General features: G+C 45.2%; 1 protein-coding gene across 5 annotated transcripts in view; it reads left to right on the top strand.

Moving 5' to 3' along the window:
• Positions 1-24,114, top strand: part of AMPH (amphiphysin) — a 1,183,179-nt gene that overhangs the window by 964,082 nt on the left and 194,983 nt on the right. For all 5 annotated transcript variants that reach the window (XM_068236417.1, XM_068236420.1, XM_068236419.1 and 2 more), the window contains one exon: positions 10,107-10,265. In XM_068236417.1, the coding sequence (XP_068092518.1) occupies positions 10,107-10,265 (159 nt within the window). The remainder of the gene's footprint in view (positions 1-10,106; positions 10,266-24,114) is intronic.

Raw genomic sequence — 24,114 nt, 5'->3', positions numbered from 1 at the left:
TGTGGGGCTATCTGGAAGACTTAACAGAAAATATGTTGCAGCTACAGAGAGGGTGGTAAAGACAGTTATACCCCCCCCCCCCCCCAAGAAAACACACACACACACTTAATTTGGGAGGAACCACCAAAGCAGGCCAGTAGTAGGCTTATCTCAGAAGAAAGCAACTATGATTTCCAGGAGGAACTAACCAAGATAATAATATTTTCCCTTAAAGAGACTCTGTAACAAAATGTTCAGCCTTATTTCTTCTATCCTATAAGTTCCTATACTTGTTCTAATGTGGTCTGGCTTACTGCAGCCTTTTCTAGTTGCACTGTCTCTGTATTATATCTGATCTTCTTTCCTTTGTCGAGCCTTGTCAGCCCAGAGAGGAGTGTGCTGTGATAGGGAGAAGTTATGCACACCTCCCCCACGCCCCCTGCAGGCTCTATGTGTGTGTGCTGTGTGTATGAGTCACAGCCAGTGTCTGCTCACAGCCAGCCTGTCTGTGACCTTGTGAACAGCTGTGAGTGCAGAAAGATGAGTTTAAATCCCAGACAAGCAGCCAAGGCAACAAGTGGGAGAAATATTACAGCAGTGAAGTCACGTTTGAGAGGAGCCTCTGCAAAGGCACCTGCTCTGATGATGTATTTCCTGTTTGGCGGCCATCTTCATTGTTTACAAAACAATTAATAAAACAGTGATTTTATCACAAGAAAGCAGCAGCTACCTAAACTGGTTAGTCCCAACCAAGTAGGATTCTATTCCAGAACATGTAAAAACTATGCTATATTAATGATTGACGCTGAAAAAGCGTTTGATAATGTGTCCTAGGACTGGCTGGACGGGGTCTTGGACAAAATGAAAATATTCGGAGCAATATGTAACCTAATCTATGCTATGCATTCTAGCCCTTGTGCTCGTATTTATACCCCTGGCTTCCTCTCGGGCCCTTTTACACTTGAGAAGGGGACAAGACAGGGTTGACCCTTGTCACCTCTGCTCTTTAACCACTTCCCGACCGCCTAACGCACAGAGGCGGCCGGGAAGTGGACCCCACATGGACCAGCTCATGCCCAAAGGCGGCGGTCCTTGTAGGGGCATGGGCGGAGCGATCGCGTCATCAGTGACGCGATCCTCTGCCGGGAGTCGAAAGCCCGGCATTTTGTCTCTGCTCGCCGGCCACTTAGCAGCGCCGGCGAGCAGAGGAATCCGTGCATGGGGCCAATCAGAATGTATAAGGCACTTTGTTAGGTAAACAAAGTGCCTTATACGTGCTTCCTCCTCGCCTCGTGGTCTCATTGTTCCAGAGACCACCAGCGAGGAGGAAGCACTTGTAAGTCTTCACATCACATTGCTTTTTTTTGTGCCTAGCCCCCCTGATCTCCCACCCCAGCCTTCCTACCCCCCCTGATCACCCCAGCAGACCCCTGCCCAGCACCCTTGCACCCCTATAAAACCCCCACCCCCCCACCTGCCACTAACTAGCGACGCTGTCGCTTAGTTTAGGTCCCTAACTGCCTCCTAGTCACCCCTGATCACCCCCAGACCCCATCCCAGACTACCCCCCTGTATACTGTATACATCTGTATACAGCTACCTTACCCCCTGATCCCCCTCTGATCCCCCTCTGATCACCTGTCTATCACCTGTCCATCACCCCTCAGCACCCCCACCCATCAGAGCAGACCCTAACTGCCCCGCGGGGGTAACCGATCACCTGCCCAGGCCCTCGATTGCCCTCATATCCCCCTCCTGATTACATCCCCTGCTCTTTGTTTACATCTGTCCTCTCCAGCAATCACTAACTGATCTGCGATCAGTAACCCCCTGTGTCTGCCTCTCATCAGATCAGGACTCAGTCTGCCCCGTGCGGGCTCCTGATCAACCCCCCACCCCCTCAAATCACCCTCAACCCACCCCCCCCCCCCTAATTACCGTCCAAGTGCATTGTATTTGACTGTGCTTTGATTGTATCGATTGTGCTGCGCTTGTATTTGATTGTGCTGCGATTGTATTCGATTGTGCTGCGATTGTATTTGATTGTCCCGTGATCTGCTTGGATTGTCCCGTGATTGTTTGATTGCCTCTGAGACCCCACTTCCCGCCACACCCAACCCCACCCTCCCCCATCACCTTCCGAGTGCATCAGATTTGCTTGTGCTGCGATTGTATTCGATTGTGCTGTAATTGTATTTGATTGTCCCGTGATCGGCTTCGATTGCCCCGTGATTGTTTGATTGCCTCTGAGACCCCACTTCCTCCCACACCCAACCCCACTCTCCCCCCCCACCACCTCCAACCACCACCTTCCGAGTGCATCAGATTTGCTTGTGCTGCGATTGTATTCGATTGTGCTGTAATTGTATTTGATTGTCCCGTGATCGGCTTCGATTGTCCCGTGATTGTTTGATTGCCTCTGAGACCCCACTTCCCGCCACACCCAACCCCTCCCCCCCCCCCCACCACCTCCAACCACCACCTTCCGAGTGCATCAGATTTGCTTGTGCTGCGATTGTATTCAATTGTGCTGTAATTGTATTTGATTGTCCCGTGATCGGCTTCGATTGTCCCGTGATTGTTTGATTGCCTCTGAGACCTCACTTCCTGCCACACCCAACCCCACCCTCCCCCCATCACCTTCCGAGTGCATCAGATTTGATTGTGCTGTGATTGGATTAGATTGTGCTGTAATTGTATTTGATTGTCCCGTGATCTGCTTCGATTGCCCCGTGATTGTTTGATTGCCTGAGACCCCACTTCCCGCCACACACAACCCCACCCTCCCCCCACCACACCCAACCCCACCCTCCCCCCCACCACTTCCAACCACCACCTTCCGAGTGCATCAGATTTGCTTGTGCTGTGATTGGAGTCGATTGTGCTGTAATTGTATTTGATTGTCCCGTGATTGTTTGATTGCCTCTGAGACCCCACTTCCCACCAACCCCAATACCTCTCAAATACTCCCTTTTTGCTAGGTAGGTGCTCTTTTTATCTGGGTAGTCTCGGAGGAAAACCCCATAAATTTAGCAATCCAAAATGGCAAGAAGGGGGCTTTCCGATGACGAGGTATACAGGTACATGGACCAGTCGAATGAGTTCTTTTGGGAAGAATCATCCGTCGAATCTTCCGGGTCCGAATTTGAACCTGTAGAAAGCAGTGGTTCCCTGACCGAAAGTGATGACGAGGCTTTGGTCCCGGCTAGAGCCAGGCGTACCAGACCCCAAGTCGTTAGACCGCAGGTGGCGCAGGATCCGCCTCAAGGGCAGCAGGGTGGTGCTAGCGCTGTTGATAGTTTTCTTGGTGAGGCAGGCACCAGCAGCGCAGCATCTCCTGGACTTGGTACCAGTACTTCTGTAGACCCTGGCGAAGTGGTGAGCGTCAGCATGGAAGTTGAAACTGGTACGGTGGCAAGTGCAGTAGTACCCCCGTCGCAGCCACCAAGAAGAAGACGGGCCCGTAGTACCCATAGACTCCCAGAGGTGCTGGCACAACCAGATTGGCAAGCCCCTGATTCCGCCGCACCCGTAGTGCCCCCTTTCACCGCCCAGTCTGGAGTCCAGGTGGCGACAGCTCATCTAGGAACGGCCCTAGACTTTTTGCAGCTGTTCATCACCCAAGTTCTCTTGGACTTAATTGTGGTTGAGACCAACCGTAAAGCCACACAATTCATCACCGAGCACCCGGAGAGCATGTATGCCCAGCCTTTCCGGTGGAAACCAGTCCAAGTTTCCGACATTAAAATCTTTTTGGCCCTTATCCTTCACTTGGGACTAATGAAACAGAATGTACTGCGGTCGTATTGGTCTACGAACCCAGTAAATCATGTTCCCTTGTACCCTGCTGCCATGTCCAGGACACGATTTGAGTCCATCCTGCGCTTCCTGCACTTCAACGACGACGAAACCTGTCATGAAAAGGGCCACCCTGCTTATGACCGGCTCCACAAAATTCGGCCCCTCATAGACCACCTGTCATCAACATTTGCAGATGCTTATATCCCTGAACAGAACATCTGCGTAGACGAGTCCCTCTTACGCTTTACCGGGCGCCTTGGCATCAAACAGTACATCCCAAGCAAGCGCGCCCGGTATGGGGTGAAACTGTATAAGCTCTGTGAAAGGGCCACAGGCTATACATGTCGTTTTAGGGTCTATGAGGGAAAAGACTCAAAATTGGAGCCGGTCGGATGCCCTGACTACCTGGGGAGCAGTGGAAGGTTGTGTGGGACTTAGTGTCACCCTTGTTCCGGAAGGGGTACCATCTTTTTGTGGACAATTATTACACAAGTGTGGCCCTCTTTCAGCACTTAAAGTTAGAAGGAATCCGATGCTGTGGCACTGCGCGGCCTAGTCGCCAGGGCTTCCCCCAACGGCTCGTTACCACCAGACTTGAACGGGGGCAGAGGGCCGCCTTGCGTACTGAAGACCTGCCCGCGGTGAAATGGAGGGACAAGAGGGACGTTTACTTTCTGTCCACCATTCACACAGACACGACAGTCCAAATTCAACGGGCAACTGCGGTCATTGAAAAGCCCCTTGTCGTCCACGAATATAATGTCAACATGGGAGGGGTGGACTTCAATGACCAGAGGTTAGCGCCCTATTTAGTTACCCGGAAAACAAGACGCTGGTATAAGAAAGTGTCTTTTTATCTGATTCAATTGGCAGTATACAACAGCTTTGTTCTCTACAGTAAGGCTGGGAGAACTGGATCTTTCCTTCAATTTCAGGAACAGATCATTCTGGACATCCTGTATCCAGGAGGTGTCAGGGTCCCCCCCCCCAGATGCAACTAGCCGATTGCATGGAAGGCATTACGCCTATCAGATTCCGAGTACCCCAGGTCAATGCATCCGAAGAAAACGTTGTCGTGTCTGCAGCAGTGCTAGAAGAAGGACTGACACCGTTTTTTATTGTCCCAAATGTCCTGACCACCCTGGCCTATGCGTAGGGGAGTGTTTTGAGAGGTACCACGAGCAGGTACACTATTAGAACCTAGGGAACTCCAGACACAGGAGTAGGCACACACTCAGTGGTCTTTCGCACATTGTCGCAGGGAGAGGAGAGGTAAGCTTGAAAACCAAACGGGTAAGCATAAAAGTCGGAAGAAGGATCGGTTTCCATGCTTGATATTGCTGATCTGTCCTGGGTTGGCGATATAAGACGGCATGTTTGAATTTCCCTTGAGTGTGGACACCCCCGGTTTATATGTGATTTGGGCCTATGATGATGCTTTAATGCCACACAGAGTCATCTCTATTGGCAGGCATATTGCTGTATCCTACAGGCATAATGCTGTATACTAAAGTTCTGAGGCCCAGTCACATAAGTTGGTGGCTCACCCTGAGTGCAGGGTGGCACGGGGTGTCTCTCTTCTGAGGTTATCACTGCCATTGATGTGGAGAAAGATCTGCCATTGATGAGGAGCAAGGTATGTTTGCCGTTCATTTCTCCTTTCAGCCCAGAGTGCATTACCCGTATACCCAATATAAGGAGTATAGCAGAAACTCCTAATACTGGCCATACATGTAATGATTGCAGAGACCCTAAAATGCCAGGACAGACTCCACAAATGACCCCATTTTGGAAAGAGAACACTCTAAAGTATTATGTGAGGTGCACGGTGAGTTCATAGAAGATTTTAGTTTTTGTCACAAGTTAGCAGAATTTTTTTTTTTTTTTTTTTTTACAAAGTGTCATTTTCCGTTAACTTGTGACAAAAAATAAAATTTTCAATGACCTCACCATTCCCCTCATGGAATACCTTGTTGTGTATTCTTTCCAAAATGGGGTCATTTGTGGGGTTTGTTAACTGTCCTGGCAAGTGGGTGGGGTGCTAAATTTTGAGCACCCCTGTAAAGCCTAAAGGTACTCATTTGACTCTGGGCCCCTTAGCGCAGTTAGGGTGCATAAAAGTGCCACACATGTGGTATCGCCGTACTCGGGAGAAGTAGTTACAATGTGTTTTGGGGTGTATTTTTACACATACCCATGCTGGGTAGGAGAAATACCTCTGTAAATGACAATCTTTTGATTTTTTTACACACAATTGTCCATTTAAAGAGTTATTTCTCCCACCCAGCATGGGTATGTGTAAAAATACACCCCAAAACACATTGTACTACTTCTCCCGAGTACAGCGATACCACATGTGTGGCACTTTTTTGCACCCTAACTGCGCTAAGGGGCCCAAAGTCCAATGAGTACCTTTAGGATTTCACAGGTCATTTTGAGAAATTTAGTTTCAAGACTACTCCTCATGGTTTAGGGCCCCTAAAATGCCAGGGCAGTATAGGAACCCCACAAATGACCCCATTTTAGAAAGAAGACACCCTAAGGTATTCCGTTAGTAGTACGGTGAGTTCATAGAAGATTTTATTTTTTGTCACAAGTTAGCGGAAATTGATTTTTATAGGTTTTTTTCACAAAGTGTCATTTTCCGCTAACTTGTGACAAAAAATAAAATCTTCTATGAACTCACCGTACTTCTAACGGAATACCTTGGGGTGTCTTCTTTCTAAAATGGGGTCATTTGTGGGTTTCCTATACTGCCCTGGCATTTTAGGGGCCCTAAACCGTGAGGAGTAGTCTTGAAACGAAATTTCTCAAAATGACCTGTGAAATTCTAATGGTGCTCATTGGACTTTGGGCCCCTTAGCGCAGTTAGGGTGCAAAAAAGTGCCACACATGTGGTATTGCCGTACTCGGGAGAAGTAGTATAATGTGTTTTGGGATGTATTTTTACACATACCCATGCTGAGTGGGAGAAAGATCTCTGTAAATGGACAATTGTGTGTCAAAAAATTAAAAAAATTGTCATTTACAGAGATATTTCTCCCACCCAGCATCGGTATGTGTAAAAATACACCCCAAAACACATTATACTACTTCTCCCGAGCATGGCAATACCACATGTGTGGCACTTTTTTGCAGCCTTACTGCGCTAAGGGGTCCAAAGTGCAATGAGCACCTTTAGGCTTTACAGGGGTGCTTACAATTAGGCACCCCCCAAAATGCCAGGACAGTAAACACACCCCACAAATGACCCCATTTTGGAAAGTAGACACTTCAAGGTATTCAGAGAGGGGCATGGTGAGTCCGTGGCAGATTTCATTTTTTTTTTTTTTGTCGCAAGTTAGAAGAAATGAAAACTTTTCTTTTTTTTTTTTTCTCACAAAGTGTCATTTTCCGCTTACTTGTGACAAAAAATAATATCTTCTATGAACTCACTATGCCTCTCAGTGAATAGTTTGGGATGTCTTCTTTCCAAAATGGGGTCATTTGGGGGGTATTTATACTATCCTGGAATTCTAGCCCCTCATGAAACATGACAGGGGGTCAGAAAAGTCATAGATGCTTGAAAATGGGAAAATTCACTTTTTGCACCATAGTTTGTAAACGCTATAACTTTTACCCAAACCAATAAATATTCACTGAATGGGGTTTTTTTTATCAAAAACATGTTTGTCCACATTTTTCGCGCTCCATGTATACAGAAATTTTACTTTATTTGAAAAATGTCAGCACAGAAATTTAAAAAAATCATTTTTTTGCCAAAATTCATGTCTTTTTTTGATGAATATAATAAAAAGTAAAAATCGCAGCAGCCATCACATAGCACCAAAAGAAAGCTTTATTAGTGAGAAGAAAAGGAGCCAAAATTCATTTAGGTGGTAGGTTGTATGAGCGAGCAATAAACCGTGAAAGCTGCAGTGGTCTGAATGGAAAAAAAGTGGCCGATCCTTAAGGGGGGTAAAGCCCTAGGTCCTCAAGTGGTTAATCTTGCCCTAGAGCCCATGACTCGTTATTTGGAATCTACCATCCCTGGTCTAGAAATTGGTGGCCATAGGGTTTCACAGGCCATGTTTGCTGACGACATTTTGCTATTTTTACAGGATCCGGCAACTCAACTGGAACAGATATTAAAGTTGATTGGTGATATAGGTGATATGAGTGCATTTAGAGTCAATGTTTCAACGTGTTAGCTAATGCACTTGTCTACTATGGCCCCCAAAATTAGATTGACTCACATTTCGGTTAAACTTTGCTCTCAGGTAACTTATTTGGGAATTAAATTCCATAAAGATACCTCGGTATAGTACTCTAGGGATTATCAACCCCTGATAGTATTGTACTCTAGGGATTATCAACCCCTGATAGCTGACATTAAACGCCAACTTATTAAACGCCAACCCCTGATAGCTGACGTTAAACGCCAACTTATTAAATGTGAAAGACCTTTATAAGGCATTTTCCCGATTTCTCTGGAAAAGGGGCAAAGCAAGAATAGCTCTCTCCAAGTTACAGCTACCCAAATCTTTGGGAGGCCTAGCAATACCCGACATTAGAAGGTACAATATAGCCTGTCTCACTCTGCATGTACGGGACTGGATAAATTCTACAACTATCTATTCTAATTATGACCTTGAATCTTCATACGCAGAACCATGGTCTTTAGCCAGTTTGTTACATACGTCACATAAAAACCTTCCATTGAAATTTAAGCATAATAAAATCTTTAATGATACCATAATAACTTGGAGAGAGCTCTGCAAAACGTTCAATATGCCTTATTTCATCTCAAAATATATGCCACTACCTGAATTCCCAGCAAGCCTGGCCCATAGAGGCTTTTTCGATTGGTGAGATAGATACAGTGTTTAGGGCAGATGCTAGACCTAAATTCAGGCAAATTGTTATCCTTCTCGGGCATTAGATCTAAATTTCATATCCCTCGCCACATTTTTGTTATACTATGATCAGTTGAGATCGTTTGTGGAAAGTAAGGGAGCGCAGTTTAAAAAAATAGCCACTATAAACTGCTTGGACGAGTTCCTAGCACCACACTTACCTAAAATATCACTGTCTATCATCCAGAAAGACCTACAACAATTGTCCGCTCCTAGAAGAGCAGCTAACAATCTATCTAGCTGGTCCAAACAAATACAGGAAGATGATTTATCAACCAAGATCCTTGAGGGATCTAAAACAGTCCACAAGTCAATTATTGGGGAAAACTGGAGTGAATCTCATCTTAAATTTATACACAAAGCGAAATTCGCGTTCTACATTAAATATAAAAAAAAACCAGCGTACTACACGCCAAAATGCCCTAAATGCTCCTACCCGGATGCAGATTTATTCCACTGTGTTTGGAGTTGCCCAGTAATAACTGATTTCTGGATGTTAAACAATTGTGCAAGATACAGCTAGAACCACATCCTTTATTGTTACTATTCAATTATAAAGAACCGGTTGTGGGTGTGGAGGAGGAGACACAGACAACCAAACAAGGCATGAGTAAACTAGCTCATTTGGTCCTAATTACAGCGAGAAAGGTAATCTTTAATAAATGGATTTACGCAAGTATCCCATCAATTTGGGATGTGAAAGAGGAACTTATGCACCTACACCATTTGGATAGATTTGAAGCGATTATTCATAAAGACAAAAAAAACAGTCCTTTTTCAAGAAATGGAAACCTTTCATTTTGAAGACCTACACCCAACAAGAACTTAAAGATCTAATGGAACATTTCAAATATACAAAGTGGGATCTGACAGAGCATTTGCTGGGCAATTTGGGGAAATTGGATATAACATAAGACTGTAAATAGGTCTAAAGTCGGGAATGACAGAGGGAGTGGGGTGGGATTCAGGGTGGGAAAGGGTTAAAGTAGAGGATGACTATTACTTTCATATATATGTGTGCAGTATTTTCCTAATACTGGTGTTTTTCTTATTCATTTTATTGTAAATTGCACAGTATTTCTACTTTTTCAACTTTTTCCCTTGCAAGGGGTTGTTGTTATAAGGAAATTCAATAAAATTTGTTAAACAAAAGAAAGAAAAGAAAGCAGGAGGAGCAGCAAAATGTCACAGAGGGGGCTAGGAGAAGATTACAAACAGGCTGGTACTTTTATTTATGTAAGATTTTCACAGTACAGATTCTCTGTAAGCAGAATCACAGAAAGAAACTCTGAAATGGATGAACAGATAAACCATAGTTTCAGCAAGTAAATGATTGTGTTGAGCAATATTTGATGTGTATAGGTACAATTATTTCAATGTTGTTAAATTGTTACTCAACTTGTACCTGTTTTTGCATTATTACAAAACAAGGAGTCAAATGTAGGTGCTTCTGATGAAACCAATACTGATGACACACAGCCCTACACTAATGTTCCTGCTGAGGAGGACACTGCAGTTGAGGAGAACTCTAATGTTCCTTCTGAAGACACTAAAGATGTGGAGCAAAATGAGCTAGAAGAAAAGATTGTGGTGAGTCAGAAGATACATCAGTCCATGTACTCTTGTCAGCTTGAACACTTTATTCCATCACACTTCATCAAGTCACATGTCTATGCATACTGTATATCATATGAATTCATTTCATTATGAAAATATTATTTATGCATTTAAAAAGTAAATTAGCAGGTTCTCAGGTAGGTCCTCATGCTTTGAACCTATTAATCCATGTAATTTATTTTAGAAATTAAAAATTCTCACAGTTAAATTGCAGCTGACAACAGAAGACCAGAAGAACTGAAGTAGTGTTTAATCATGTTTCACACTTGTAGACAGTAGAAAATAGTTTATGCACTCAGGCCAGATAGGTGAGCTGGAGCGGCCATCAACATGTTGCTGAAACACTGTGCCTCCACGTTAGGAAAGATTAAATAGCATATAACTTTAAAGGAACATGTGTGCACCAGTTAATATGCAACAACTGCTGTGTTTATTGCCAACATCCAGGACATTATACAGTAAAGGGCAATACTTCACCCTTCCTGGGTACCCCCGGCACAAGGATCATCCAGTCAAAAATTGTTTTGGATTACATATGCATCTTCATGGACCACTGATGTCTCTGCAGCAGGGAAAAGACTCCCCTCACCATGATTATTAACTTTAGGACCATTGTAGTCCCTTACACACTCCAATGAGTTCTGGGTCACCATGAGCTTGCTGGTTAGTCTGTACCATTTATGGTGATTATAGAAAAAGCTTATTTATAGCAACAAGCTTTCCTGTCGATTTTGCAATGTGCAGTGGCGAACTAAGGGGGTAGTGGCAGGAGCGGACCGCTCCAGGTGTCACCATGGCAAGGGTTGACACCGGAGTCCTGAACAACCACCATGGAACAATGCAGAGTATCTCGCGAGCAGAAGCTGTGCTGTAATGTCTCACCAGCTGCTGCACGCCGGATTCCATCGATGTGTCATCCCTCAGTTCTCCCCCTAGTGCTGTCCTCTCTTCCTGCACTTGTGTAATCATGATACAGAAAGACATACCAGGCATTAGGGGGAGAGTTGAGCGGTGACAGCAGGGCGCATTGATGAATTCTGCACTATCTTACCTCAGGAAGTGTAGTCTCAGTGTAAAATAAACCGTTGTTGTTTTTAGATATACTGTAGTTATAGTCACTTGCCGGGTCTATTTCCTCTATTGAATTCCCCCTGAGCCCCATATGCACTGGTGCATACCCCAAGCCTGGCCTGGGTCCACTTTTAGAAGAGTGCCATGGAAGTGCCACAGCATTTATCTGAAAGGGGACGGGGCTACGTGCTGGAATCCGGAGGACACGTGGACTGGGAGTACATTAGAGGAAACAGACCCGGAAAGTGATTATAACTTTATCTGAGAAGAAGATCGGTAGAATGTTTAATTTACACTGTATAGTCTTTTTAAAGAGAGCTTGGATGCTTTTCTTGCATTGAAGGAAATCCATGGCTACATGTAACGATTGTGGAATTCTCTCCGTGATCAGCGCACAGGATGTGCGCTGACACTGCGGAAATCCTCCACAAGCGTATAATTTGCGGGAACCCAGCAGAAGGTGCAATGCACCTGTAGAGGAAAATTCCTGTCGGCAGGTGGAGCTGTGGAGCGCAGAGGAACAGCTCCTCTGCCCTACCACACACGCCAGACAGGAATTGTATGAAGGGAAGAAACGCAATCGCAAGAGAGGCGATTGAGAATGAGCACAGAGACAGATTGTATGTGTGTGCACCAAACTAGTCGCCAACCCGCGATGGTGCACACACCACAGCAGATATGAAGTAGGAACGCGATCGCGAGAGGTGCGATCGCCAGACGTGACACAAGGCTACAGCAAGGCGGAGCACGAGAGTAGCAAAGGCACAGCAAATCATACAATGAGGAGATAAGGAAAATAACAAACGCTAACTGAACGCGAACACCGCACTTATTCGCAACAGTGCACGCGTTCATGCGCGGTCTCCACGTAATAAGCACAATAGAGACAAGCACGCCTAACTAACCACCGACAGACAAACATGAAACAGAGGACGCGAGCGCTTGCTTAACGGTTACCTCACCAAGCCTCCAGCAAGCGTTCGTAGCAGACAAGACAGACACACGAAAACAGGGACAAGCGAGAGATAGGATCCACAGCACTAGCGAAAAGAGGCCAGTGCGATCCAGGGAGACAGAGAGATGGAGATCAGACGGATCCACAGCACTAGTGAAAAGAGGCCAGTGCGATCCAGGGAGACAGAGAGATGGAGTTCAGACGGATCCACAGCACTAGCGCTAGGCGAGTGCGATCCAGGCAAGACAGATAGAGGAGATGGCTGGTAGCAACCGCTGCTCCAGCTATACTCCAAGAACAAAGATCAGAACGACTTCCTGTCGACCACCGCAGGGACAGGACAATCGCAACAGACAGACAAAACAGATATGCAATCCTAACTGCACTAGGGAACCTGCCGAGTGCAGTCCCAAGAATTACTCTTAAGCTAATCTTTCAAACAATGAGCAAGGCTGACACTCTCCAGAGTGTTTCACAGGAAGAATCCTTATGACCAGCCAAGGTCTGTGATATCACATGGTATATATAGAGCAGGCCTACAAGGGATGTGGCTAGGCAATTTGCATGACAAACGTATGCAAATTCTTCAGCAGCAGCAAGCTGAAAAACTGACAAAAGTTCTCTCTTCCAGAGACCTGCAGAATGCAGACCTGAACAATGGTCAAAAAGCTGCCTGCCTGCACAGGCAGCTGAGCAGATTATTACAGTACCCCCCCTCTAGGGTCGAATTCCAGACAACCCTCAAAACTGCTATTAGCAAAGGACTCAAACTGAAGACTCATGAAGGTCAGCCCGACAAGGCCCAATTCCAGAGTCAGTCCAGCCGAAACCGACCTCATTGGAAGCAAACGCCACTGAAACATGCCCATCAGTACTACCAGTCTCAGTATAGCACCCATCAGGACTGTGAATGCAAGAGAAGAAGCCATCGACACCCTCCAGACAATACCCACCACCTTCCAAGGAGCGTCCGAAAATACCAAACCTGCCACAATACCTGTTCGAAGTGTCCCTTACAACACAAAAGCCACTGTTGATCTTATCCAGGGTACCAAGCAAAATTTCTCCCGGAATCTCCCAGAACCTTTTGAAGCTCCACCGAGATCCCAAGAGGGCAGAACAATCACCAGGCTCACATGGAGAACTATCAAGAACCCCTATGGAACCAATGACAATTCCGGATTCAGAATTACGAGGACACCCATCAAGATCAAGACTTTCAGGGACCACTTCTGGGCATGCAAGCAGGCAGGCCATATCAGAGCATGTCTCCACCGAGGAAGCATCTGAGCATGCTGGTAACCGAGGCACACTTGGGCTTTCTGGGTCACAGAGCACATTGGGGTACACCAGCACAGGAGAAACCTCAGAACATGTCGGGGAACTGCCAACCTCAGAGTCCGGCACGACAGGACCAAAACCAGTACCGGGCAGAGAATCATCATGAGCAGTGGTCTCAAGCACTGGACTTTCAAAAAAAAACTCGGACTCAGGCTTAGAAGTCTCAGTGACTGTAATGGTATCTAACAAAAACTCATCATTGACTACGCATAACTGAAGCTCCACCAGAGCTGAAAAAGTAGCCAACAAGGCAGCAATGCCTACTGAAGTGGGCAACACCTCAGAAGGGCTTGGGAGGCAGGAGACATCTCCTACAAGTTCTGCACCCTTTGGGAGCAACTCGGAGGTCTCCAGGAAATCAGGCAAGACCTCAGGAACATCATTTTTCAAGTTTTCTAAGAAGGATTCTGAACTATCCATGTTACAGGGCAAAACTGGAACTTTATTTTGTGAACAGGGCAGATGTCCCAGGGAAGGTTCCACCATAAACTGAGACTGAATTTCATCATCATGAGCGGAACGTACAGGAATATTTACTGGAACACACACTGACTCCCTAACTTTAATCTCGCTGCACCCAGAATTCTGTGTAGCAGTCAAATTAGCTTGCAACTCCAAAACTGCAGAAAAACAGGTGAGTATAGTGGCAATACCTAGACGAGCCTCTAGGGACACTGCAGGAGACTCTAAACAAGGCCATCTTAACTCATCCAGAGTACAGGGTGCAGAATCAGCATTTTCCTCAGAACAAGAAAGGGACTCACAAATGTCAGTGTGATTGGACATCATATTGTTATTCATGGTGCAGGGCAAGCTCAGAGAAACTTTCTCTGGACCCAGCAAAGATGCTTCAGAGTCAGATTCGCAAAACCAAAGTGCTGTCTCACTCTTAGACTCGACTAACGATGTTGAATCCGAGGAGACAGAACGCAAAATTTGCGAATCCAAGATCGCTTTAGGTTGTGAAACTGACGCTTCCATGGCGCAAATCTCCGCGATCTGCACAGCAGACTGCAAGGCGTTTAGGACAGAAACACTGGAGCAACTGTCATCAGGCGACGGGCCCTTACAGGTGTGAACAGGGTGAGACAAAGACGCATCTGCAGTAGAAATAGCGACAACATCAGGAAAAACTTTATTAGACATATTAATTTTACTTTTGATGCTGCAAAATTTAGGAATTTTCCCCATGGCAGGATCACAGATGGAAGATCTTAAAGATCTGTCTCTAAATGACAAGGGGTCCCACACATCCTTGAGAAAACTGGCACATTCATGCTGATCACAATCTGCAGAAACATCAGAGAAACAGGCATCAGATCGCACAGATTTAAACTGCACGCAGTCAGGAGAGAATCCTCCAGGATTCGCACAGGAATCAGCCACAGTGGCACACCCACTCATTTCAGATCGCACAATGTCAAGACTCACATGCTTTACCCCAGAAAGGCAGGAACAATCATCCGACAACGATGTCTCTTTATTGGAATCAATTGATTGGTGTGTGTGCAACTCATCCAAAATCGTCTGCCATACGTAAATCATTAGATCCACATCACCCTCGTCACATTCATCGGAGTCAATCAAAAGGTACATAGAATCGAGACAATCATTCAAGACATCTTCGCTTTTTGCGATGTAAAAATCGCAAAAGGCTTTCCAATCAAAATCAAATTCCTCCATCAAGGCCCCAATGTCCTATGAGGCAAATGGAGGTTCAAACAAGCCAGTATCCAGATAATCTCCATATGGGTGGAGTTCAGAAACAAGAACAGATCTTTTAACTGCTTTAATATAGTGTACGATCCTACCTATAGTAGGATCCACATAAGCTCTGGATTGGGGCAAAAAACCCGGAGATTGAGCAACATCATTATCATACTGAATGGTTTTGCGCATTTCAGACTTGACAGAAATTACTTCTTTATTTGTGGTTGCCAGGGGCAATGAATCTTTTGGCTGACAAGCCAAATCAGCAGATTGGCCTGCAAGCACCAACTCATTAACATATGGTTTTCCCTTTGCATGTCTGCTGTTTAAAACCTGAAGTGGCAACAGACACATTGAACTGATTGTCATACTGAAAAGTTTTGCATGGAAGGGAAAGATCAGCTGACTTATCAGCAGCTACACATTTAATCAGAGCAGGTGGTAAGCCAGGCAGTTTAAACCAGTAAGAGAATATCACTGCAAGAAACTGATACAGATTATCATTCCAAGAATTGTTTTTTAGCACATCATACGCCCAGGTGAACAAATCGCCTTTTAAGAGCACATAGGCAAACGGAAGAGCCGATGTGGACGGATCAGTAATCTGAAAGGTGGGATTCAGACAAAACCTCACACATTCAGAAAGAAATTCCGCTTTGGTCTCTGAGTTTAGCCTTTTAAAGACACAGGACCCAAACTCGACAAAATCGTACAAATCAGAAATTCCCTCCACACTGGGAATTTTTGTTGCTGGTCATACTGTAACGATTGTGGAATTCTCTCCGTGATCAGCGCACAGGATGTGCGCTGACACTGCGGAAATCCTCCACAAGCGTATAATTTGCGGGAACCCAGCAGAAGGTGCAATGCACCTGTAGAGGAAAATTCCTGTCGGCAGGTGGAGCTGTGGAGCGCAGAGGAACAGCTCCTCTGCCCTACCACACACGCCAGACAGGAATTGTACGAAGGGATGAAACGCAATCGCAAGAGAGGCGATTGAGAATGAGCACAGAGACAGATTGTATGTGTGTGCACCAAACTAGTCGCCAACCCACGATGGTGCACACACCACAGCAGATATGAAGTAGGAACGGAATCGCGAGAGGTGCGATCGCCAGACGTGACACAAGGCTACAGCAAGGCGGAGCACGAGAGTAGCAAAGGCACAGCAAATCATACAATGAGGAGATAAGGAAAATAACAAACGCTAACTGAACGCGAACACCGCACTCATTCGCAACAGTGCACGCGTTCATGCGCGGTCTCCAGGTGATAAGCACAATAGAGACAAGCACGCCTAACTAACCACCGACAGACAAACATGAAACAGAGGACGCGAGCGCTTGCTTAACGGTTACCTCACCAAGCCTCCAGCAAGCGTTCGTAGCAGACAAGACAGACACACGAAAACAGGGACAAGCGAGAGATAGGATCCACAGCACTAGCGAAAAGAGGCCAGTGCGATCCAGGGAGACAGAGAGATGGAGATCAGACGGATCCACAGCACTAGTGAAAAGAGGCCAGTGCGATCCAGGGAGACAGAGAGATGGAGTTCAGACGGATCCACAGCACTAGCGCTAGGCGAGTGCGATCCAGGCAAGACAGATAGAGGAGATGGCTGGTAGCAACCGCTGCTCCAGCTATACTCCAAGAACAAAGATCAGAACGACTTCCTGTCGACCACCGCAGGGACAGGACAATCGCAACAGACAGACAAAACAGATATGCAATCCTAACTGCACTAGGGAACCTGCCGAGTGCAGTCCCAAGAATTACTCTTAAGCTAATCTTTCAAACAATGAGCAAGGCTGACACTCTCCAGAGTGTTTCACAGGAAGAATCCTTATGACCAGCCAAGGTCTGTGATATCACATGGTATATATAGAGCAGGCCTACAAGGGATGTGGCTAGGCAATTTGCATGACAAACGTATACGAGAGACCTGCAGAATGCAGACCTGAACAATGGTCAAAAAGCTGCCTGCCTGCACAGGCAGCTGAGCAGATTATTACACTACACTTACTAGGTGATTTTGACAAGCCAGCTTCATTTTGGAATAAGGTGCTGTGGACTGATGAAGTTAAAATTAAGTTATCTGGGCATAACAAGGGGCTTTATGCATGAAGGAAAAAGAACACAGCATTTCAAGAAAAACACCTGCTATCTACAGTAAATTATGGTGGTGGTTCAATCATGCTGTGGGTCTGTGTGGCCAGTGCAGGAATTGGGAATCTTGTCAAAGTTGAGGGACCCATGGATTCCACTCACTATTAGCAGATTCTGAAGACCAATGTCCAGGAATACTGATGACAAAGCTGAAGCCGGCGCAGGGCTGGATCTTTCAAGCAAGACAACGACCCTAAACACTGTTCAAAATCCACTAAGGAATTCATGCAAAGGAACAAGTACAATGTTCTGGAATGGCCATCTCAGTCCCCATACCTGAATATAATTGAAAATCTGTGGTGTGAGTTAAAAAGACCTATCCATGCTCCGAAGCCATCAAACCTGAATGAACTAGAGATGTTTTTTGAAAGAGGAATGGTCCAAAATACCTTCAACCAGAATCCAGACTTTCATTGGAAACTACAGGAAGCATTTAGAGGCTGTAATTTCTGCAAAAGGAGGATCTGCTAAATACTGATTTCATTTCTTTTTTTGTGGTGCCCACATTTATGCACCTGTCCAATTTTGTTTAAACAATTATTGCACACTTTCAGTGAATCCAATAAACTTCATTTCACTTCTCAAATATCACCGTGTGTGTCTCCTATATGATCTATTAACTTAAATATATCATATAGGAGACACACACACAGTGATATTTGAGAAGTGAAATGAAGTTTATTGGATTTACAGAAAGTGTGCAATAGTTGTTTAACCTCCCTGGCGGTACACAGTTTCTGAGGCTGCGTCCGCGGGAGGGATTTGAATTAAAGTTGTTGTAGCACTAGGCTAGCTACCATTGTCCCCCACGTCCCCCCGCTCCCTTCTGATCCCCCCCCCCCCTATCACCGCCGCTATACGTTACCTAGCCGCGATCCCGTGAGAGCCGGACGCCTCCCCGATGAGCTTCAGTCGTCGCTATGGTGATGATGATCTTGACGTCATCGATGTCATGACGTCATGCGCAATCCCGATCCTCCCTATAGTGAAGCCTGGAGCTGATTGGAAAGGCTGCACTATCACAGGATCGAGGGGGGGGGGGTGTGGTACGTTTAACGGTGGCGATCGGGGGCAATCAAAGAAGAGCGGAGGGACTTGGGGGCAATGGTAGCTAGCGAATTGCTAGCTGCAGGCTTTACAACAAGTTTTATACAAAAAATACCTCCTGGGGCAGAGAAATCCTCTGCGGCGGCTACCCTGAGTGTTGGTCGGGGTTACCGCCAGGGAGGTTAAACAAAATTAGGCAGGTTCATAAATTTGGGCACCACAAAAAAAGAAATAAAATCCATATTTAGTAAATCCTCCTTTTGCAGAAATTACAGCCTCTAAATGCTTCCTGTAGGTTCCAATGAGAGTCTGGACTCTGGTTGAAGGTATTTTGGTGCATTCCTCTTAACAAAACATCTCTAGTTCATTCAGGTTTGATGGCTTCTGAGCTCTCTTTAACTCACACCACAGATTTTGAATTATATTCAGGTCTGGGGACTGAGATGGCCATTCCAGAATGTTGTACTTGCTCCTCTACATGAATGCCTTAGTGGATTTTGATTTAGCTTTGTCACTAATTCCTGAAAATTGGTCTCCAGAATCTGCTGATAGTGGAATCATTGCGCCCCTCAACTTTGAAAAGATTCCCAGTCCCTGCACTGGCCACACAGCCCCACAGCATAATGGAACCACCACCATATTTTACTGTATGTAGCAGGTGTTTTTCTTGGAACGCTGTGTTGTTTTTCCTCCATACATAAGGCCCCTTGTTATGCCCAAATAACTCAATTTTAGTTTTAACAGTCCACAGCACCTTATTCCAAAATGAATCTGGCTTGTCCAAATGTGCTTTAGCATACCTCAAGCGGCTCTGTTTGTGCTGTGAGCAGAGAAAAAGCTTCCTCTGCAGTCTGCACCACTCTCGCATACAGCATTTCCTTGTGTAAAGTGTGCCGAATGGTTGAACGATGCACAGTGACTCTTTCTTGGTCTGCCACTTTGAGCCTTAATTTTAACTGAGCCTGTGGTCTTCCATTTCCTCAATATGTTCCTAACTGTGGAAACAGACAGCTGGAATCTCTGAGACCGCTTTCTGTATCCTTCCCCTAAACCATGAGGGTACGCAATCTTTGTCTTCAGGTCATTTGAGAGTTGTTTTGTGACCCCATGTTGCTACTTTCCCCCTCCCTCCCCCCCTCCCCGCAGCTGGAAAATTATGGTGATCGGCTGTCATAGGCTTTTGCCTATGAGAGCCGATCGCTCTCTTGTCTCCCAGGGGGACAGGCATGTCACACGGCTGTCCCCAGTACAGTGCTGCTGCTGATCCCAGCATTGTACTCTATGTAAAGACGGCGGTTTCGCCGTTTAACAGGAGACTGAAGGCGGGACAGAGCTCCGCCCCCCTGAGCAGGAGATGCGCACACAGCCTGTGCGCAATCTCCTGCAAAACAGAGTCCCGGGACTTGACGCCATTTGGCGTTAGGCGGTCCTGCGGCTGCCGCCACGGCCACGTCCATTGGCGTCTGGTGGTGGGCAGGTAGTTAATAGTTATAAGACAGACACAATGATAGGCTGGCACACTGCCAAGGAGACACACTGACAAGCTGGCACATTGACAGGTGGACAGGCTGACATACTGACAGGCTTGCACACCAATAGGTGGACAGGATGGCACACTGACAGGTAGATAAGTCTCGCACACTTTTTTTTCATTGACAGGCGGAAAGGCTGACACAAAAACAGGCTGACACACTGACAGGTGGACAGGATGGCACACAGACATGCAGAGAAGTCTAACACAGAGAGACTAACACACTGACAAGCTGGCACATTGACAAACGCAGAGGCTGACTCACTGACAGGCTGGCACAGCAACAGGTGGACAGGATGGCACACTGACAGGCTGACACAAGGACAGGCTAGTACACTGACAAGCAGATAGGCTGAGACACTTGACATGCTGACAGAAAGACAGCTGGCACACTGACAAGCATACAGGCTGACACAATGACAAGTGGAAAGGATGGCACACTGACTGAAACACTGATAAGCTGAAACAAAAATAGGCTAGCACACTGACAAGCGGACAGGCTGATGTGCTGACAAGCGGACAGGCTGATACACACCCCCATCCCCTCTCCACTGGTGAGTGGCCCCCCACTGGAGAGTGGCATCATGCTGAGAGCTGGGCGCAGAGTGATGAGGGACATTACTCTCTGCTTAGAGAAGGAGACATTTGGGAATGGAGGGAGCCTCTGCCACTTATGGTGCCTGTAGGCACGAGCCTACAGTGCCTTATGGATAATCCGGCCCTGTTCCGATATTTTGAAAAAAGCAAGAATCATTAAAGAAACACCCATCTCCCTTACACACCTTGGCAGCAGTACACTGTGCACTCTTTCAGTTAGTACTGTTGCCAAGAGACTGTCCAAGAAATTCAAACTTTACATATGATTATTAGGCATTTTCTACACGGGAGACTGAATTTCATAGCTGTCAGGCAGTTCAGTCTATCTGCTAGCCACCGACTGGCTACCAGCTACAATTGTATTGTTTGTAACCCCATATGTCATTTTATTGAATTTAAAAAACATTTTCCTTTAATTTTTTAGGACATTTTTGTCTTGTTTCCAGTATTCCCCTTAACATATGTAGCAATTGTTGATGATAGTTTTTATGGGGGCTTTGCTATTAACCGGCAAGTCAGCACGAAATTACATGTAATGTAAGAGTGAACAAAGGCGCCAGCAGGATAAAAGGTTCTAAAAGGCTTAAAATTCCTCAGGAGGTGGTGGTGGACTCGCCTCCCCGAAGCAGACAAGATACCGTCAGTTTTATGACAACAGGTTTATTAATATACTCCAAAACAAACAGTGCAACGCGTTGCACAGGTATGTTCCTGCTTCCTCAGGCAATAAACAGATAGGAGTACACAGTATAGTCTCAAGGTCACAAATAGCGCCTCTGTCGCCTCTGTCATTTACAGAGGCGCTATTTGTGACCTTGAGACTATACTGTGTACTCCTATCTGTTTATTGCCTGAGGAAGCGGGAACATACCCGTGAAACGCGTTGCACTGTTTGTTTTGGAGTATATTCATAAACCTGTTGTCATAAAACTGACGGTATCTTGTCTGCTTTGGGGAGGCGAGTCCACCACCACCTCCTGAGGGATTTTAAGCCTTTTAGAACCTTTTATCCTGCTGGCGCCTCTGTTCACTCTTACATTATCAATATCCATCTCTGGTGGAGGGGTTGATCCCCATTTCCTTATCTACAGAGATCAACTTTTAATCCTGAGTGAGGACAGGTCTAATCTCCTCACCTGCCTATACAGTGGTTACCTAGGCGGTAACCCACGTTTGTGAGTATATACATTATATACTTTTCATTTCCAACCCCTTGTTTTGCATACTACACTATATTTTGTCTGAAATTACATGTAATTACGGTTCCTGATTATGTTTACAGACAAAATGAATTGATTTTTTTTCTGAAACTTTGCATTACTATTTTGTAGTGTAATTGGGAATTATGCAAAATTTGTGCACATCACTGCTTACAGCATGCTTCCTCACATAGCCAGGATCCGAGACAGATCAAGAACCCCTCTCACATTCTACACAGGGTATGATTAGTCTTGATTCTACCTCTCTGCACACATCACTTCTCTGTAATATTAGTTTAGCAGGAAGCGGAGGCTATTGGTTAAGTTCATGTGGTCAGAGGTAAAATAAGTGCCCATAAAAGACCAAGCTGTGGTTTAAATACATCCCATTTCTTTCAACAGTAAATAGCACTCCCATCGCCCAGTGTTTAGTACGCTATAAAATTGCTACGTTTTATAAAAACAAGGTAGGTAATCTGACATAGTGTTAACTATTAATCCATGCAATGTTTAGAGGCATTCTGGGCTGGATTTGTGGCATACATAGGCCCGGGCCTAGGGCAGGAGGAAAGACAGTTAAATAGTTTGGTTAAAATTACAACAATTCATCAAGCCCAATAATAATAATGAAAAAAATTAAGAATAAATGCAGTACTGTGCAAAAGATTTGTAGATGTGAAAAAATGCTGTAATTAAAGAGAATGCTTTCAAAAACGTAAGTGTTACTCAATTTTTTTCATCAATCAACAAAATGCAGTGAATGAACAAAAGATAAAACTAAATCAAATCAATAATTGGTGTGACCACCCTTTCCCTTCAAAACAGCATCAATTATTCTAGATACACTTGCTCACAGTTTTTGAAGGAACTCAGCTGGTAGGTTGTTCCAAAGCTCCTGGAGAATGAACCAAATATCTTCTGTGGATGTAGGCTTACTTACATCCTTCTATTTTTTCATATAATCCCAGACAGACACACTCGATGATGTTGAGATCAGGGCTCTGTGGGAGCCATGCCATCACTTCCAGGACTTCTTCTTTGTTAATCTGAAGATAGTTTTTAATGACCGAGGCTGTATGTTTGGGGTCATTGTCCTTTAGCAAAATAAATTTAGGGCCAATAATATGCCTCCCAGATGGTATTGCATGATGGATAAGTATCTGCCTGTATTTCTCAGCATTGAGAATACCATTAATCCTGACCAAATCTCCAACTCCATTTGTAGAAATGCAGCCCCAAAGTTCAAGGATCCTCCACCATGCTTCACTGTTGCCTGAAGACACTCATTATTGTACTGTTCTCCAACTCTTCGATGCACAAACTGACTTCTGCTACAGCCAAATAATTAAGATTTTGAACCATCGGTCCAGAGCACCTGCTGCAATTTTCCTGCACCTCAGTTCCTATGTTTTCATGCATAGGTAGTAACACCAAATATTGATATTAAATGTAACTTTTGTTCACTCACTTTGCATTTTGAAAATTGATAACACTAAACGATCATTATTTATATTTCTGAAAGCATTCTTTGTTTACAGCATTTTTTTACACCTGCCCTAAAACTTGCATTATTCGGTATCATTTAATGATTTAGTGTGTGCGCTTGCGAACTCATTAATTTGTAATGAATGGGAGCGCAGCACTATTACGCCATGCAACTGTGCGTTGCGATTCAGTGGTGAATTGCAACACATGCACTTCTGATGTCCCTGCAATTGTGCATTGCACTGTATTTCCAAAAGCGTGGCTAAAATCGTGCAGATGGAAACGAGCCCTAAGGCTGGATACACATTATGCTAGAGTGATATCAAGTTCGATCAGGTATTCATGGATTGGCAGCACAGTAAACAGTAAGGATATGAAATTCCAAATTTTGATTTTTGTATCAGGATTTGGCATTCCGAATCGGAATTTGCAATTTCAGAATTCCGCAGAGTTACGCCATTTACATCAAAGTCAATACTGCCAACTTTAGCGGTTATTTCTAAAGCCCTCATACATGGAACCGCCATCAATTTTGCTAGGTATTTTTGGGAGAATAGTGGGAACAAGTCAAAAAAATTACTTTTATGTCACCAAGTATATACAGTATTACTGGTCCAAGCCATTTACCATAAAGCCACATCAGTCCCTGCAATGCACTGATGAGGACCAGAAAGTCAAATAGGCTGTATGCATGTTGAGTTGCAAGCTCTTTAAAATGTA

The sequence above is a fragment of the Hyperolius riggenbachi genome, chromosome 5 (genome assembly GCF_040937935.1).
Source record: "Hyperolius riggenbachi isolate aHypRig1 chromosome 5, aHypRig1.pri, whole genome shotgun sequence".
In the NCBI taxonomy this organism is placed as follows: Eukaryota; Metazoa; Chordata; class Amphibia; order Anura; family Hyperoliidae; genus Hyperolius; species Hyperolius riggenbachi.
Note: the sequence above shows the minus strand (reverse complement) of the source record. Positions and strands in the feature narration are given on the sequence as shown.